This window comes from Rhinolophus sinicus, linkage group LG11 (assembly GCF_036562045.2).
Source record: "Rhinolophus sinicus isolate RSC01 linkage group LG11, ASM3656204v1, whole genome shotgun sequence".
Taxonomy (NCBI): domain Eukaryota; kingdom Metazoa; phylum Chordata; class Mammalia; order Chiroptera; family Rhinolophidae; genus Rhinolophus; species Rhinolophus sinicus.
Genome location: NC_133760.1, coordinates 9,740,156 through 9,757,468, shown reverse-complemented (window position 1 = coordinate 9,757,468; position 17,313 = coordinate 9,740,156). Strand labels below are relative to the sequence as shown.

General features: G+C 51.9%; 2 protein-coding genes and 1 long non-coding RNA gene across 4 annotated transcripts; 2 read left to right on the top strand and 1 right to left on the bottom strand.

The window, feature by feature from the left end:
- Positions 1-277: 277 nt before the first annotated feature.
- LOC109460817 (uncharacterized) lies at positions 278-4,370 on the bottom strand. 2 transcript variants are annotated; one of them, XR_012490500.1, is made up of 3 exons: positions 4,269-4,370; positions 3,286-3,468; positions 278-1,994 (listed from the first exon to the last, which is right to left on the bottom strand). It is a non-coding gene; the product is annotated as an uncharacterized LOC109460817 (long non-coding RNA). The 2 variants fall into 2 exon arrangements; XR_002139572.2 differs by lacking the exon at positions 4,269-4,370 and adding an exon at positions 3,764-3,997.
- A 5,705-nt stretch (positions 4,371-10,075) lies between these two features.
- LOC109460819 (interferon-inducible GTPase 5) lies at positions 10,076-11,502 on the top strand. The gene has a single exon (XM_019756578.2). It carries the CDS (start codon positions 10,123-10,125, stop codon positions 11,500-11,502), a length of 1,380 nt encoding a protein of 459 aa, XP_019612137.1. The 5' UTR covers positions 10,076-10,122.
- A 3,242-nt stretch (positions 11,503-14,744) lies between these two features.
- On the top strand, positions 14,745-17,061 carry LOC109460804 (interferon-inducible GTPase 5). The gene is made up of 2 exons (XM_019756545.2): positions 14,745-15,309; positions 16,418-17,061. The coding sequence occupies exons 1-2, from the start codon at positions 14,745-14,747 to the stop codon at positions 17,059-17,061; spliced, it is 1,209 nt and encodes a 402-aa protein (XP_019612104.2).
- The last annotated feature ends 252 nt before the right edge of the window (positions 17,062-17,313 follow it).

Genomic DNA, 17,313 nt, shown 5'->3' with positions numbered 1-17,313 from the left:
CTTTGAGGGGCAGGGAGGGGCTAACCTGGGCAGGGAATTTCATTTTATTGTACATTTCAAATATTCCACAAGGGCATACATGTGGGCATATTTTTCAAGTTAAAAAACTTAAATTATTGAAAACATACACAAACAAAGAATAAGCAATGCCTCTCACGGCTCAGCTGAAAGACAGAAAACATCAGAACAGTTGAAATCCCTAGCGTCCTCTTGATACCGTGCTAAGGGTCTGGCTGCATGCCACTTGAGAAAGTTAAAAATCGAGAGACAAGGTTGGTGGAAAGCAAAGCAGGTTTATTCAGAATGCCGGCATTCTGGGAGAGCGGTGGACTCGTGTCCAAAGGCCATCTCCTTCGTCCTAGACCGGGCAGAAGGTTTTATAGGGACACAAGAAGAACAAACGAAAGGGGGAGTCGGTCAAATAGGTCCAGGCTGACATCACTTCCTTGGCTCTTTTTAAAGATAATGTTATCTCCGCACTCTGGACTCCTGACTCGGTCTCGGCCATCACTCCTGGGGCCTTATGTGTCACCAGTAAAAATTGCAAGGGAGTTGCAAATTGGATTCCAGTGTCCGGGCGCCTGAGGATTAAGAAATTGCCCTTTCCAGGTTAGGATTCTGCTGATCAAATAGATTAACCAGGTATGTGTAGATTTAGAAAAGGGAACAAAACAGTTTTTTAAGTCAATTAGTGAGGGGAGAAACAAAGAGAAAACAGCTGAATATCAGGGTAGATCTACCTGCAAACTAGCTAAGTCTAATGGATTTACCAAATTTCACCCTTACGCTCTTGCCTGGCTGCACCTCCTTGCCTCTCTCCTGGCTTGAGATAACCTCTGCCCTGAATGTCAGATTTGTCATTTTTCTACATCCACATGCGCTTTGAATTTTTAAAGTCAAGTCTTTTCCCTTTTCCTTTTTTCTTCTCTCTCTCTTTTCTTTCCCAATGACTCCCCACAGTGACCTTCGTCCCAGGAATGCCATAGTACCAACCTCCTAAATCTCCTCCTGTTATTTCCCAAACTCAAATAATCCCATATAGACATTTGCTACATGTGTACTGTAGCTATACATATATACAGGGTGCCAAAAAAATGTATGCATATTTTAAGAAAGAAAAACTGTATTGAAATTGTAATACTCAATATATACCGATTCCAAAAGATGAATACAAGTCACGTTTGACTTCTGCAATTACAAGAGGTGCTCAAAGTGGGTACCATTCGTGTCCAGACATTTCTGATTATGGCGAACTACTGCTTGAGCGACATTGACCAAAGTATCCACTTGTATACATTCTTTTTGCATCCCCGGTAGATGTATTGATATCAATATATGTAGATATACATATCTGTGGCATATCTATAGCATGCAGACATATCTAAGTCATGTCTCTGTCATAGAGGTACACAGGGGTGTTTTTCGTCTTCTACAAATAAGATATTAGCCACAGCTCTCTGCATCTTGCTTTTCTCAAGAGCACCTCATGGGAATCTTCCAAGTCATTTGATCCACCCCTTTTGATGGCTGCATGGTGTGGTTCTGATGGCCTTATGGCGGGGATGTACCAACATCTACTCAGTCATTTATCCAGTTGTGGTCCTGTGAGGGAATTCGCGTTGTTTCTTTTCTTCCCCTCCCGCTAGGAGCAAGTCAGCAGGCATCCCGATGACAGGAGTGTCCATTATTTATGTTCCACATATCCCACAATGTTTCTAATACACTTTAAAAGCTTGGATGATACATCCCTTTCATGTATTTAAAGAGAATTCTAAAAGGTATAATGAAATGGGATCGAAAGTGACAGTTATAAATTAAAAGTAAGAAATAGTGAGTCAGGGGTTCAAGGAGCGCCTTCCCTGTGCTTCACCCGGTGTCATCTTCACCCAGGGGAGGCCCCCTGGATAGCCCTTCTCCCCTGCAGACTCCAGGGAGAAGCCAATCCATTCCTTCAGTCCTTAAACGTCAGTTTCTTGAAGCCAATATGGCATCACCTGTTAATGAATTAAATGCACACATACAACTCTCCCTCCTAAGAGGGAGGTTTCAGGAAAAGCTTAGCCAATTTACTTCCCTAGTTAGAGACACACATACATACGAGTGATATACGATAATCTGTGTCCTCTGAGTTAAGTCTACGAAGAGCTCTTTCCGTATTGGCTTCAAGTGTTTCTTCCTGAGCCCCAGCTTCTGCCTGGGGGCACCTGTTTTTCTCTGCAGGCTGAACCTGACTCCCCAGCCCACCCCCTCTGCCTAATTCCTTCAGGAAACTGAAGGAAGTATATATATTATATATATATTTTAATAGGCATTAACTATATATATATTTTAATATATATTTCAACACATATATATATTTTTTAATGCCTATTTTTCTCCAGAACACTAAAGTAGTTGAAAAAATATTGAGAAATTATCAAAAGGGTATATTAAAACTCATATTAGTTTGAGTTAAAATATTTCATTTATATCAAAACAGAATTTATTATAATTTTATTTCAGTGTAAGTTAAGTAAAAATGATTTAACATCATCATTTGGTCAAGAGAAACTGTCAAGCATGAAAGAAAATTCTCTCGACTGAAAATGCAAAAATGCAAGAAGTTGATTTTGAAAATATTATTGATGAGTTTGTTTCCATCAAAGCCAGGGGTGCACATTTTGCCTTTTTCTTCAGGTACCAACATGGCTTAGCAGGTATTTGGTCTTTATTTAAAATTTCAATATTTTGTTCATTGAAATATCATGGATTTTTACATTAATTTTTATTTTAAAAAGTATTGCATTAAACTATCATTTGTCTTGATAACGGAGTTTTTTGGCACCCCCTTAAATTTTGTCCCCAAGGCCAGTGTCTCACTTGTTGGCTCTAGTCCTGGCCATCATTCTGACCAAACTGTATCACTGAATGAAGAGGGATCCCCACCTCATTCCTGACTCACTCTCATGACACTCCCCGAAAGGCCTTTGATTCCCTCCCAGGTGACAGGTATATAAATCCTCCTAAAACTCACTCCCTCGTCACTCTCCTCCAGCCACACCAGTCACCATGATGCCCCCCCATATATATCAGACTTGGTTCTGCCTCAGGACCTTTGCACTTCCATGCCCTCTGCCTAGAATGCTTTCCCTCCTGTTGTCCACACAGCTTATTTCCTTACTTCATTCAGATCTCTGCTCAAATAGAATGTCACTTTCTCAGATAGACCTTCCCAGAACACTATAAAATAGTACACTTCCTCCCCAAAATCATTTGGCTATTTAGTGACCTAAAACAATGACTTACTGTTTCTCACAAGTCCGTGGGTTGGTTGGATGATTTTTCTACTCCCAGGTGGTGTCAGCTGAGGTCACTCTTGTGGCTGCATTCAGCTGGACTCGCTGGGACTGGAATGTTCTAGATGGCCTCTGTCTCTCCACGGGTTTTCTCCAGCAGGGTAATGGGACCTCTACATGGTAGCTTGGGGCTCTGAGAAGGAGAAATCAAACCTCTTAAGGCCTGGGCTTAGAAGTCCCAGAATGTCATTTGCGCTACCTTCTGCTGACCAAAGCACGTCACAGGGTCAGCTCAGACTCCAGAGGAGAAGACAGAGACTCCCCCTTTTGATGGGAAGAGTGGCCTGTGCCTACAGAGTTATAGGCAACCAACCCCCACCCCATCCCTTACCCTTGCTTTCTTGTTTTTCTTTTTTCTTATCGCTACTTGACACTATCTTATTTTTATCTTTCAAAAAATATGAGGGCAAGTGCCATCTGTGTCTCACCACTGCGTCTGTTTCTAGAACTGACCACAGCACAGAATCCGTATTTCAGTGAGTGAATGATTGAATCCTGGGGGCTAACTTCAGGTTTCCCCAGGATTATGGAGAACAGAGAGAAGGTGAAAGACATACTGTGTAGATATTGCTAGGGAAGTGCTTTAGGATCGTTAATAGACACAGAGAAAAGGACAGGGAGGAAAGGAGGATCAGGAGTGCGCAGGAGAAAGAGGAGGCAGAGGACCAGGGCTGTCTTGGTCCCAGTTATATCTCTATGAGGTCGGACAATTAAGTTCACAAACTCATCCTAGAGAACATACCTCATTGCTGAGTATCATACCTATTCAGGTATGAACATACCTAGGTGATACACACCTCATTGCTGAGTATCACTACAGTCACCTTCCAAGTACTCCCCTTGGGACGCTCTGCACAAACACCAGCACCTACTCCACCCTTCAAAGCAATTTTGGAATTCTTTCTGGAATGGCCATCAGAGCTGTCGTATTACCCTTGATGTCCTGAATGACATCAAAATGTCTTCCTTTCAGTATTTCCTTTATTTTCAGGTAAAGAAAGAAGTCATAGGGGGCCAGATCAGGTGAATAGGGAGGGTGTTCCAATACAGTTATTTGTTTACTGGCTAAAAACTCCCTCACAGACAGTGTCATGTGAGCTGGTGCTTTGTCGTGATGCAAGAGCCATGAATTGTTGGCCAAAAGTTCAGGACATCTAACTTTTTCACGCAGCTTTTTCAGCACTTCCAAATAGAAACTTGGTTAACTGTCCAGTTGGTACAAATTCATAATGAATAATCCCCCTGATTAAAAAAAAAAAGTTAGCAACATCGTTGCAACAAGTTCCTGAAGTTGTCAGACCTCCCTAGCTTCAGCCAACACAGGGCCTGGCACAAAGCAGGTGTTTAGAAAGTGTGTGTTGAATGAATGAACTTTCTCTAAAAAGCCTTTGCTGACTCCACCTCCCCCCTCCCCGAGGTCCTGCTGGGTCAGGCACCCCCTTGGCTCTTGCACCCCTCTGGGCAACTCCATCTCTACCTAACCCACCATGGTTCATCACTGTCAAGGGGTGAGTCCGTGTCTCCCACTGGACTCTGAGTCCTCTAAGGGCATGGCTGGGGCTGTCTTGATCACTGCCAGCTCATGAACATTAACCAACAGGCCCTTGGCACAGAAAAGACTGTCTCCATCCTTGCTGTATTCCCAGCCTGGCAGACACAGTGTGGACACTCAGGAAACACCTTCACTCATTCTAAGATGCACTTTCCCACATTTTAGCAATGCTGAAATCAGGAAGTCACAGTTGATGGCGCCTTACAATTATTGTCAGCCCGGCAGGCGTGATGAAACTGTCACTACCTGGATGTGATAATGGAGCTGCTTTTAATAGCATCATGGTTACTCCCCAGGGCACAAAGGATGAGTGTGTGGGAAAGCACGGTCGTCACGGCTCGGAGGCAGAAGTGACTCCACAGTCAGACTGTGTGGTTTCAGGAAAAGCTTAGCCAATTTATTTCCCTAGTTAGAGACACACATACGAGTGATATATGATAATTTGTGTCCTCTAAGTTAACTCTACGAAGAGCTCTTTCAGAAAATGTGAATAAAAAAATTTAAGCGATAAGGAAATAACGTGTCATAGTTTTATTGGCAGCATCGTTTTCCTTTATTAGTGGGACAGAAAACGATGCATCTGACAAGTGGTACCTCTGATTTCATTATATGGAGACTCTGTGGAAGAAATGGGTAAATAAATTTGTCTCATTTGTCTCATTCCTCTCTATTCCAGTCCCAGCTCCTGGGTTTCATGTCTGTCTTAGGATGACACGTGGGAGAGCAGAATTTTGTCCCGGTCAAGAGAGTGACTCCATCCATCTGATGGGCTCACAGAGCAGCTGGCTCATGGTGAACGCACGGTAAGTGAACACTGCCTCTGTGGCTGATCATGTCAGATGTCCCACCAGCCCATGAGGTCTGTAAGAGTAGGGACAAGTGGGACTCACACCTCAGGGCCAGTACAGGGACTCACACCTCAGGTCTAAACAAATATTTGTGGAACGACCAAATAATTGACTAAATTATTGGGCAAACGAGAGCTCTCTCTCTCAACTCAGGGTCTTTGCACAGGCTGGACCCCTGGCTTAGGAGGCAACTCCCTAGTGGGCTGTGAGGCTCACTCCTGCTCAGATCTCAGCTCAGCTGCCCCCTCCTCCAAGAAGCCCTCCCTGAGCCCCAGGCTGGGTCATGTGCCCCCTTTGTGCTCCCATGGTCCTTTGGGGTGCCCCCACTCCTGTCCTGCTCGCTCTGAGTCATTACTGTCTAGGGATGGGTCTGACTCCCCCATTGGATTCTGAGTCCTGTGGGATCAGAGCCTGGGGCTGTCTTGGTCATTGCTTTGTTCCCAGCACCCAGCCCAGGATGTGGCCCTAGAAAGGTGCTGAATGTTCTATGAATGAAGAGAGCAAAGGAGGTTTGACAGACTGGCAAATGTGCAGCCTCTCTAGGGCTGGAGCACCAGGAGCTGGGAAAAGTGCCCCTGGCAGCATGCCAGCCTGCATCAGATGCATTTGTGCAGGTGCCCTGCAGCTGTCACCCTGGTGCCACCATCTCCCTTTCCTCAGACCTGGAGCCCTCGAGGGCAGGATCCAATGTACTTCTGGGACCCTGGCTCTTGTCTGGGCACATGGGATCAGGAACCAGAGCAGAATGAATGACAGTCATGAATAAATGCAGTGGGTTTCAGGGGACACAGTCTGTGTGTGTTGTCTGCATGTAATTGTGTCTCTTCTGGTCTGTAAATCTGTCTGTGCCTGAATGTGTGTGGTGTGCAAGGTGTATGTTTGACTTTTGCTTTTCTGTAGTGACTCTGTATTTGAGGGTCTTCCTTCTTGGGCCAGGTGTGCATGTCTGTGGATTTGGGGGAAGAGTCTTGGTCTGTGTGTTTGGTGTCTAGAAATGTCTGAGAATATTTTTTAATCTCCCGGTCTCTGTACGTTTATGTCAGTCAATGAGGGTGTGAATGAGTGTGTGTGGCTGATGGTTTGTATTTCTCTCTGCCTGTGGTTTAAGAATTTTGAGCTATGCGGTCAGCAGACCACGCTTCCCCAACTCTTGATGTGACTTTGGGTTGGTCTATCCTCTTTCTAGGCCTCTAGCTCCTCAGTTGTTTTCAGAGGTTCCTTTGCTGAAGCGAACTTTGGATTTAGGAAAATCCTGGGAAGGAGTAGCAGGGCCCTCTGGCTCCATCTCAGGAGATGGAATGGAGAGACCTCGGGGCAACTGGCCTGGGCATAGAGGGGTCCAGGAGGGAAGGCAGGGTGGAGACAGCTACGAAAGGACTGGAGGGTCGAGGGGAGGCTTGGAAGCTGCAGAGGCAGAGGCTGGACTTGCGGGTAGAGGGGTGTCCCCGGTGGGCGAGGAGTCCTGAGTCTTGGCCTCTAGACCTTCAGCTCCCTCTCTGCATGTGTCATGTCGCCCCTCCCAACCCCCGCGCACACACATTGATCCCCATCTCTCAGACTCTGTGTCTTGCCATTCTCTCTGTAACTGTGCCTCTGATGCTCTTTCTGGTTCTTTCTGACATGGTCTCTCGTCCTTTGTGTCTTCCTGCCTGTTTCTCCCTCTGTTTTTATCTTGGGGAGTCTCTTTCCCCACCCTAATTCCCCCATTTCTTGGGGGGCATTTGCCTCCTCCTTTTCTCATTCATACCTCTCCCTACTTCCATCTCCCTCTTTATCACATGGATGCCATTTTAAATGGTCATGAGGAAGCAGAGGAGGGAGAGAGCAGAATGGAGAAAGGCGTCACCAAGAGTCGAAGAGTCAGCACCTGAGCTGGGATTTATTTGGAGGATGGGCTGGGGTGGGGAGGGTAGGAAAGGATGTTAAAACTCCAGGGAAGGAGGAGGCCAGAGTTAGCAAACTGGATAGTAGATGCTGCATTGAGGTGTGGGTGCTGCCCTGTTGCCACCACAGGCCCTGAGTCCTTGCCAGAAACAGGCAGGGTCGAGCTGGCAGTGACCACATTGGCCTCTCCCCAGCGTTTCCTCTCAGCCCACCCTCACTGGCTAAACTAAGTCACGACCTTCAGCGCAGGTGGGTAGGCAAGTAGATGTTGCAGAGAAATGAAAGACTTGTTTGGGGTTCATGGATGGAGGAGAAATGAAGGGTGGGTGGCCAGGCCCTCAGACGCTGGGACTTTGTCCTGGGCGTGGTGGGGACCACGGACGGGTTTTGAACAAGTCTTGGTGTTAGAAAGGTCTCTCTCTAGGTCCCTTGTGGGGGACTGAGGCCCCAGTGGGACTGAGTGGTGGCTCCACGAGCAGCTGGGGGGCGGGGTCCCTACCCACTGTGGGGCCCCGCCCCCTGACATCACTGTCACATTATTGCACTGGGCCCGGCTGACCAATAAGCTGCTGCTTGCTGTTATAATGGGTCTTAGCAACAGGGTCTGACCTTGGGCTAACAGGAGAGCAGACTAACAGGAGAGGAGACGCCACGGTGGGGAGAGTGTGAAGGGAGAGGGAGAGTCTGCAGGGCAGGTGAGTCCCCAGGGTGGGGCTCTCCCCTGGGTCCTGGGGGCGGGGCTTCCATTCCCAATCCCAGCTCCCTTGGCCCCAATTCCACCCCAGGGCCACTGACCTGCCTGCCGCTTGCTGCTGGCACCTGTCCCAGGTACTCAGTCTCCATACCCTGAGATGGGTGAGGGGATGGCACAGGAGGGAAGGGGCACAGCATGGGGGAATGGCCGCACTAGGGATGGGGGTCAGACCAGGCAGGAGCAATGTAGTACTGACAAACTTCTGTGGGATTGGGCAGTGGAGGTGGGACAGGGACAGCCAAGGAGACAAGGGGAAGGCAGAGACATGTGGCTGAAGGTAGAGCAGCTCTTCAGAGGGCGAAGGAGCCAGGGACCCGGTTTGGAGTCCTGGCGGGGGCTCTGAGCAGAGACATCATGTGTCTGGTCTGAGCCTCAGTCCCTCTCCATCTGATGGGGACAGTGACCCCAGGTGTGGTTGTCTTTCAAGATTCTCTGAAGAGTCTTAGTCAGTGAGGAAGTAAATTTTAGAGGCGAAGGACCAGAAGAGTGTGTGACTGGAAAGAGGGAGGGCCCGGAAAGCTCCAAGGTGAGGAGGGCAGGATCCGAGGACAGACCATACGACCGGCTTCGGGGGGTGGGAGGGTGGGAAGGGGACTTGGCCTGGCAAGGCCAGCCACGGCAGCACTGGGTGTTGAATGAGGAGGACTCCCAGTGTCTGGGAACACCCCCATTCTTGCTTTCTTCCACCAACTGAACCCAAAATGCCCTCAAAGTTGGCTCAGGGATAGACAGATGGGGCTCACAAATGTCACAGCAGCCCTGCAAGGCGGGCAGGGTTCTCTTCCATGATGCAGCGAGGCTCAGAGAGGGCAGGGACTTGCTCAAAGTCACACAGCTTCCTCATGGAGCTGCTAATATTCATAATGGTGCCGCTGCTGCTAACACAACCACTTGCTCTGTGCCAGGCACTATTTTAAGTGCTTTATATGTATTAAGTCATTTAATTCTCAACAATCCAAGAAGGTGTTTTGCTGTTACTATAGTTATCCTCATCTTGCAGATGAGAAAAGTGAGGCAGAGTTAAGTAACTTGCCCCAATCACTCAGCGAGTGTGTGGCCGAGCCAAGATTGATCCCAGGGTAGGGTCCCCTTCCCCTTCATTTCACACTGCTCCCAGTAACAGGGGTGGCAGGGGCAAAGCCACTATCCTTGATTGGGTCCAGGAGCTGGGCTTACGCCATTTCCTTGGCAGGCCTGGCTGCATAATTGGCGGGCCCAGTACACAAGAAAAATTCAGGGCCCCTGGTTCAAATATTATTAAGCATTTCAATCAGTGTCAGCAGATGAGCATTAAGCCAAGAACTGGGCCTTCTAAGTGCAAGGGCTGTGTGACTGCATGGGTCACAAGCTGCCCACCAAACCGTCCCATTCCTAGATTATCCCAAAAACTCCTTAGCACCTCAGGAGGCAGGTCAGACATGATGACTGTTACTCAGAGAAGCAAACAGGTTCAGAGAGGTGCCTCATTTTGTCTCAGGCCACACAGCAAGTTAGTGGCAGGGATGCGATGGGAACCTGGGCCTGCCACACTCCAAAGCCTCCTAACTCAAAACGTGTCCTGGGTGTTTGAGAAGGAGAGAGCTGTGGGGTTCCAGAGGGACTTCCTTCAGTCCTTGGTGTGTCTCCCTCCCTGCCCCTTGCAAAGCCCAGGAGGCGTGACTGGCTCCCTTTTAACCCCCCTTCCCCCCAGACACGGGCGCCTTTCCTGTGACTCTCCCATCCCCAGCGCCCTCTGAACCGCTGGTCACCATGGCTACTTCGAAGTCGACGGGGGAGGAGGAGACCACCATCCTCATGGCCAAAGAGGAGCTGGAGGCCCTGCGCACCGCGTTTGAGTCAGGGGACATCGCCCAGGCCACCTCTCGCCTCCGGGAGCTGCTGGCGTCCTCAGAGAGCACCCACCTGGAGGTGGGTGTCACAGGCGAGTCGGGCGCTGGCAAGTCGTCCCTCATCAATGCCCTTCGTGGCCTGGGGGCCGAGGACCCAGGTGCGGCTCTCACTGGCGTCATCGAGACCACTATGCACCCCGCATCCTACCCTCACCCGCAGTTTCCTCATGTGACTCTGTGGGACCTGCCCGGAGCTGGGTGTCTGGGCTGCCCTGCTGACAAGTACCTGAAGGAAGTGGACTTCGGCCGGTACGACTTCTTCCTGCTGGTGTCCCCCCGCCGCTGCGGGGCCGTGGAGACCCGCCTGGCCTCTGAGATCCTGCGCCAGGGCAAGAAGTTCTACTTTGTGCGCACCAAGGTGGATGAGGACCTGGCGGCCACGCGTACCCAGCGGCCCTCGGGCTTCATTGAGGCCATGGTCCTGCAGGAGATCCGTGACCACTGTGCCGAGCGGCTACGGGCGGTCGGGGTGACAGACCCCCGCGTCTTCCTCGTGTCTAACCTCTCACCGACCCGCTATGACTTCCCGCTGCTCATGTCCACCTGGGAGCATGACCTGCCCGCCCACCAGCGCCACGCCGGCCTGCTGTCGCTGCCCGATATCTCGCTGGAAGTCCTGCAGAAGAAGAAAGACATGCTCCAGGAGCAAGTGCTCAAGACGGCCCTGGTGTCGGGCGTCATCCAGGCCCTGCCTGTGCCGGGACTGGCGGCCGCCTATGACGACGCTCTGCTCCTCCGCTCGCTGCGTGGCTACCACCGCAGCTTTGGTCTGGATGACGACTCGCTGGCCAAGCTGGCCGAGCAGGTGGGCAAACAGGCAGGTGACCTGCGTGCAGTCATCCGCTCCCCGCTGGCCAATGAGTTCTCACCTGAGACTGTCCTGAGGCTCTACTCACAGTCATCTGATGGTGCCATGCGGGTGGCCCGGGCTTTTGAGAAGGGCATCCCTGTGTTTGGTACACTGGTAGCCGGTGGCATCAGCTTCGGCACCGTCTACACCATGCTCCAGGGCTGCCTCAATGAGATGGCCGAAGATGCCCAGCGGGTCCGCATCAAGGCCCTGGAGGATGAGCCCCAGACTGAGGTCAGCTTGGACGCAGCTGGTGACAATGGCGTGGAAACGTGGGGATCCGGGGAGGGAGGTGGCGAGAAAGCCCCACTCACGACCCGCCAAAAGCTTGGCTTCCTACTCAAGTACATTCTCGACAGCTGGAAGAAGCGTGACTTGGAAGAGAAATAAAAGTACAACCCCCACCCCCCTGCCTCACCCACAAACCAAGCTTTAACAAAGCCAACCATCCAAACAAACAAAAAGGTCAATGTGGTGAAAATGAGAGTGGCAGTTGCTGAGGGGTGGGGTGTGGAGAGGTCTGAGTGAGTGACAAAGGCATGCCATGTTGGTGGAGCTGGGGAAAGGGGGTGTGCAGGGGAGGCAGGTGGGCCCAAGTCAAAGAGGGATACACTGAACTGGGATAGGAATTGACCCTGGAGGGAGAAAAGTTCAAGGTATGGATGGTGGGCCAAGTACTCTTTGGTGGTAGCTCTCTCCCTGGTCCCTAAGTGGCCAAGGGGCATTTGGGTGTTGACAGGGTAGTCCAGCCTAAATCCAAGAAAGAAACCCCTGTCAACCTGTGTGGGTGGGGATTTATTTTAGTTGCAATTGTCATATCCCTTTCTGAGAACCCCAGTTTCCCAAAGACCTCCTCTGAAGGGGGGAGGGGCAGCCAATCGGTGCCCAGGATCAGCACAATGGTGCCTAGCAACTGGGTTAAATGGGGGAAGACAGGGCATCCTGGACCAGCCCTGCTGCCTGTGAGTGATGGTGGGGCTGGGTGGCAGGGACAGGGGAGGCCACATGGCCCCTGGGCTGGCCTCCGTGTGGAGCCTGTGGAAGACAGAGTGAGAGTGGAGGTGGTGAGGGAGTGGGTGGGCAGTTTCTCTGGGTATCAAAGGACAGAGGGGGCAGAGGGCCAAGTCCACCACCTAGAATGGGTGGTCTCAGAAAGATGGAGGGCGTGCCTGCATGTGAATGTGTGGTGGTGAGCTTGCTGGTGTGTCTGATTGGGGGGAATCCTGGTAAGTCCCCGTGATTTTGATGCTATGGGTGTAAGGTTCATAGTAGTTTGCTGAGACTGGCGTTACCTGTCTGTCTCCACGTGGTTGTGTGTGTGTGCGTGTGTGTGTGCACGTGCAAATGCAGGCGCATGAAACTGGGATTGTGCTGAAAGGCTCTGGGTCTGACAGTGAAGGCGACCCTGTTGGGATCTGAAAGCTGCACGTGGCTGCAAGTGACAGAGGGAACATGCAACACACTAGGCGAGGGTATCTGTGTCTGGCCCAGGCGGCTCAGTGAAACCAAGCTCATTGGCTAAGTCTAAGGTCATGCGTGTTTAAAAAAAATTCAAGAAATACCAGATTGGGGGGTTGCACATGATGGGTTGCCCCAAGTGCTTCTGTGGGATTGAACAGGGGTCAGAGAAGGGTCGGATGTAGGTGTGGAGAAGAAGGGTGAGTTCCCAGGAGTGCACAGAAGGCTCTGGAGGTGTGTGGGCCGCTGGCAAACCGGGGACGGTGGTGCAGGTGCCTCACCCACAGGTGCTCACAAATGTTCACGTGCATGTCCTAGGATCTGCTGAGGGTTCTTGCGCCATCCAGGGGCCTCAAATGACCCCTGACCCTAGGAAACAGTTCCAGACTCAGGATCCACTTTTACCTGGCAATTGAAGAGGGTGCTGAGTCTATTGGCTGAAGAGCTCTCTGCTTTGCAAAAAGATTCCTCTCTTCCCCAAGGCCGCCCCATTCACTGGCTCTGCCAGGACCATTTGGGGTTCACACAAGCCTTTCTGCACCAAAAGGGGTGCTGGGGATCATGGTAGGGAAATCTCAGGCCCCCCAATGCACAGGACAGATGGTCCCTTCCAAAACCATTCTCAAACCACAACCCACGTCCCTATACATGTGGGCCCTGAGGCATCATCCGAAACACAGGACTTGTCCTGAGTGGCGTGAAAAACACGTGCTCTCACCACACTGGGCCTAAGAGGCAGAATGGGTTATTTTTGTCTTTGACTGGTTGCCATGTCCTGTCCCTTCTACCTCCATCTCTCCGGAGATTCTCTGTCCCCCATCTTGACCTTATCTGCTATTCAAGCTCAGGCCTCGCCTTCTCCACCCAGTTCCTGCCCCAGCACCTTGCCTCCTCTGGTCTCATTCCCCATGAGGCCACAGAGGGCTCATTCTAATGTCCACAGTGGACATGTCCCTCCCCTGCTCAAGCCTCTTCCATGGCTACCCACACATAAAGATCAATCTCAGCCTGATATTCCAAGCCTTTCCCAAGCTGGTCCCAGCCTGAACCTCGTCAACAGTAAGACCCCGAGTCTTCCTAAAACAGCAGAGCTGGGAGAGCTCTGAGGAGTCATTTCTCCATGTGATAGGTGAAGAAGCTGACACCTCCCCATCCCTCACAGATGGGGGAAAGAAAAGCTGCAGAAAGGACATGAATTGCCCAGTGTCACCAGGCAAGTCCCTGGCATGGCAGGGACTAGACGCAGTCATACATTCCCAGATGTCAGCGCTGGCAGCCCCCGCCCATACCAGTGACGGCCTCGAGGCTCTGCGGCAGGGGGGGCTGGCCTGGGTGGGCCCTGTGGTTCCTCAGCAGACGCGGGTCCTCAGAAGCCAGGCAGCGAGGGTGGGTGATGTTTCCACAAATGCATCAGACCCTTTGGGTCTCTTTTCCTGGCATTGGAACTGTAGCACCCAAAGAGGTCCTGGCACATAGTGGGTGCTGAATTGTGCAAGGACCGGGGGGAGGGAAGGGTTGTGTGGCAACGGGATCAGAGGGAGCTGGCTCTGGCCCATGTACTGGCTGTGGTGCAGGCGGTAAGACATCTGGCAAGTGACTTTTACCTCCCAGAGCCTCAGCTTCCTACTCTGTAAAATGACTTTAATGGAATTATGCCTGTGGTTAGAACAGTGGCTGGCTCAGAGTAAACGTCAAAGTCGGCGATGATGAGGGCTCCAGCTCTTAATCAATGCCCTGTGTTGATGGTTGCAGGGCCTGGAACATGGTATATGCCCTCCAAGTTATTTAAGAACTGGAATTCTAGGATCAGAAGACCTCAGCTCCATTCCCACCCCCCATGCACTAGCTGGAGGCCTTGGGCCCCCAGGGATTTATTCTCTCACTGCCAAATGTGGAGAGTAAGGGGATCGATTTCCTTCTCTGGCAGTGGAGGATTTTATGAGCTACTCCAGAAGGAGAACCTGGCAGTGATGAGTGTTAACTAAAATAAAGCCATTGAGCACTGGGCCTGGCATATTGTTAGCCTCTCAGTACCATTACTGGTGATGCCTCAAATGCCTTGGGCCTGTTGAGGGCCATAGAGAAGACAGAGAAACTCAGTAAAAACGCTCCCTTACCTGTCTTGCCAAAGGTCATCAAGTCCTGAAGACGGAGCACTGGGGATCAGGCAGCCCATGGCAAGCAAAATCTCCCAGTCAGACCTTAGCCTGAAGGAGGCCTGTGAGGCGGGAAACCTGCCAGCAGTGGCCGCCAAGCTGCAGGCCACACTTCATTCGCTAGAGAATGTCAGGCTGGACATTGGCATTACCGGGGGGACAGGCTCAGGCAAGTCAACCTTTGTCAATGCCATCCGGGGGCTGGGAGATGAGGACCCCAACTCGGCTTGCACGGGAGTGGTGGAAATGACCATGGACCCCATGCCGTACCCGCACCCCAAGTACCCCAACGTCATCGTCTGGGACCTGCCGGGTATAGGCACACCCGCCTTCCCGGCTGACAAATACCTCGAGCGGGTGCTGCTGGGCCGTTTCGACTTCCTCATCATCGTCAGCTCCGAGCGCTTCACTGCCAACCTCGCCCGGCTGGCCCGCGGGGTCCTCCAGCAGGGCAAGCGCTTCTACTTCACTCGCTCCAAGGTGGATGTGGACATGGCCGCCTCACGCAGCCGCCGCCCCAGGACCTTCTCTGAGGAGGGGGTGCTCAGCCAGATCCGAGACGACTGTCGGCAGCGGCTGGAGGGTGAGGTGGAGGCTCCGGGGTCTGGGGTGGGTGGACTCTGGAGGATTGCCCGCTCTTTCCCCTTCCTCTTCCAGCGGAGGTCCAGAGTGGGAAAAGGGGTCACCTAAGGTCACACTGCAACTGAAGGAGGCCTCACAGTGAAATGCTTACAGCTGTGTTGTGTGTTGCTGTCAGCCATTAACAATCAGCATTGTGGCTGGACTAGCCCTCCAGGTTCTTACTATGATGGCAGGATGCCCTCAGCAATAACCTGCAGGAGACTTTGAAAAGATTCCGGTCCATTACTCACAGGACCTGGAAATGATGCCCCACATCTGGGTGAGAGAGAGCACCGGCCTGGGGTGATGCTTTTATTGAGGTCGAGGGTGGGGCCTAGGGTTCTACTGGCTCACTCTCTATTGGTGAATTTAAAACATCAGAGTAGAAACTTACAAACATAGGAAAACCAAACAAGTTGCCCAATGGTCAGATATTGAAATCAACCAAGTTCTCCAAAACAAGGAGCCTTGGTGGGGGAAGGCAGCTGGCTCTTTACCTGGTCCTGTCGCTGCCAAAGTGTTTCCCTGAGACGGCCTTCCTCGAAGCAGATCCTCGTTGAAAAGGGTGCCTCGCGGTCAAAGCTTCAGTCAGGCACTTGCAAAAAGAAAAGCCAAAAGTCAGGTCTTACTCTACAAACTGCCATTTGCTGAGAGTTGGCACTTGTCGGTCACAGGTGACAGACACCTGACACTTGCATTGTATTGGCTTGTGTATGTACCAAGTTAGAGCAGTGCAAATGCTCTGTGCCCATGCAGATGCTGGCACTTGTCGCTGATGGCACCTAACACTTAGAGGGCTCCCCACAGGCCGGGCACCATTTTCACGAACTCAGTTCACTGCCACCACATCCCTAGGAGGTAGGTACAATGATCACCGTATTTTACAGGCCAGAGAAGTTTAGTAACTTGCCCAAGGCCACTCAGGTGGTAAGTAGGAAGGCTTGTACCTTTAAGCGTTTAAACCATGTGCTGTGCAGAGTCAGGGGAAGTGCTTGAGCCCAGGCAGCTGTCAGGACACCAGAGCTGCTCCGGTGTAGAGACCATTTGAACAGTGCTCTTGTCTCCTGCAGCGGAGGGCCTGAAGGACCCCAAGGTCTACCTGCTCTCCATGTTTGAGCTGGGCAAGTACGACTTCTGCCTGCTGGAGGAGTCGATGGTGAAGGAAGTAGAGAGCCACAAGCGGCACGCGCTTCTGGCGGCCCTGCCCAATATCTCGAGGCCCATCCTGGACAAGAAGGCGGACTCACTGCGGCAGCACATCTGGCTGGTGGCCACCGTGGCCTGTGGCGTCAACCCCAGTCCAGTGCCGGGAGTACAGGATGTGGCGTGCGACCTCTACAGGCTCATCCGCTCCATGGAAGGCTACCGCCGCAGCTTCGGCCTGGACGAGGACTCCCTCGTCAAGCTGGCGGAGCAGACAGGCCAGCCCCTGTACAACATCCTGGGGGCAGTACAGGGCCCGATGACCAACGTGACCAAGGCGCTGGTGGTGGACCTGCTGGGCCAGGCCTCCAGGAATGCCTACGCTTTCACCCAGGAGCTCCTCAATGTGCCCGTCCTGGGCGCCCTGGCCACCTGTGGCATCTCCTTTGCCGCCGTCTATCAAGTGCTCCGCTCATCCCTGGACGTGGCCATCAAGGATGCCCAGAGCGTGCTGGCCCAGGCCTTCCTTGACAACTCTGACTACGAGCTCCTAGAGAGTCCCAATCAATAATCCCAGCCCAGCTTAGGCCGGCTGGAGATGGCAGCGAAGGGCTGGGAGGACACAGGCTCCACTGGTCTCCAGGCTGGGTGTGGGGATGGGAAGACACTCAAGGTCTGACTCCTGGACTGAGCCCGCGTGCTGTCTCGTGCTTTTGTGCCCTGGGTCTTATGCCCTCTGGCCATTGCCCCACCTTCTCTACTCTGGTGACCCCCACCCCTACCCTCACCCCCAGCAACGTCAACCAGCAGTCCCCCTGGGAAG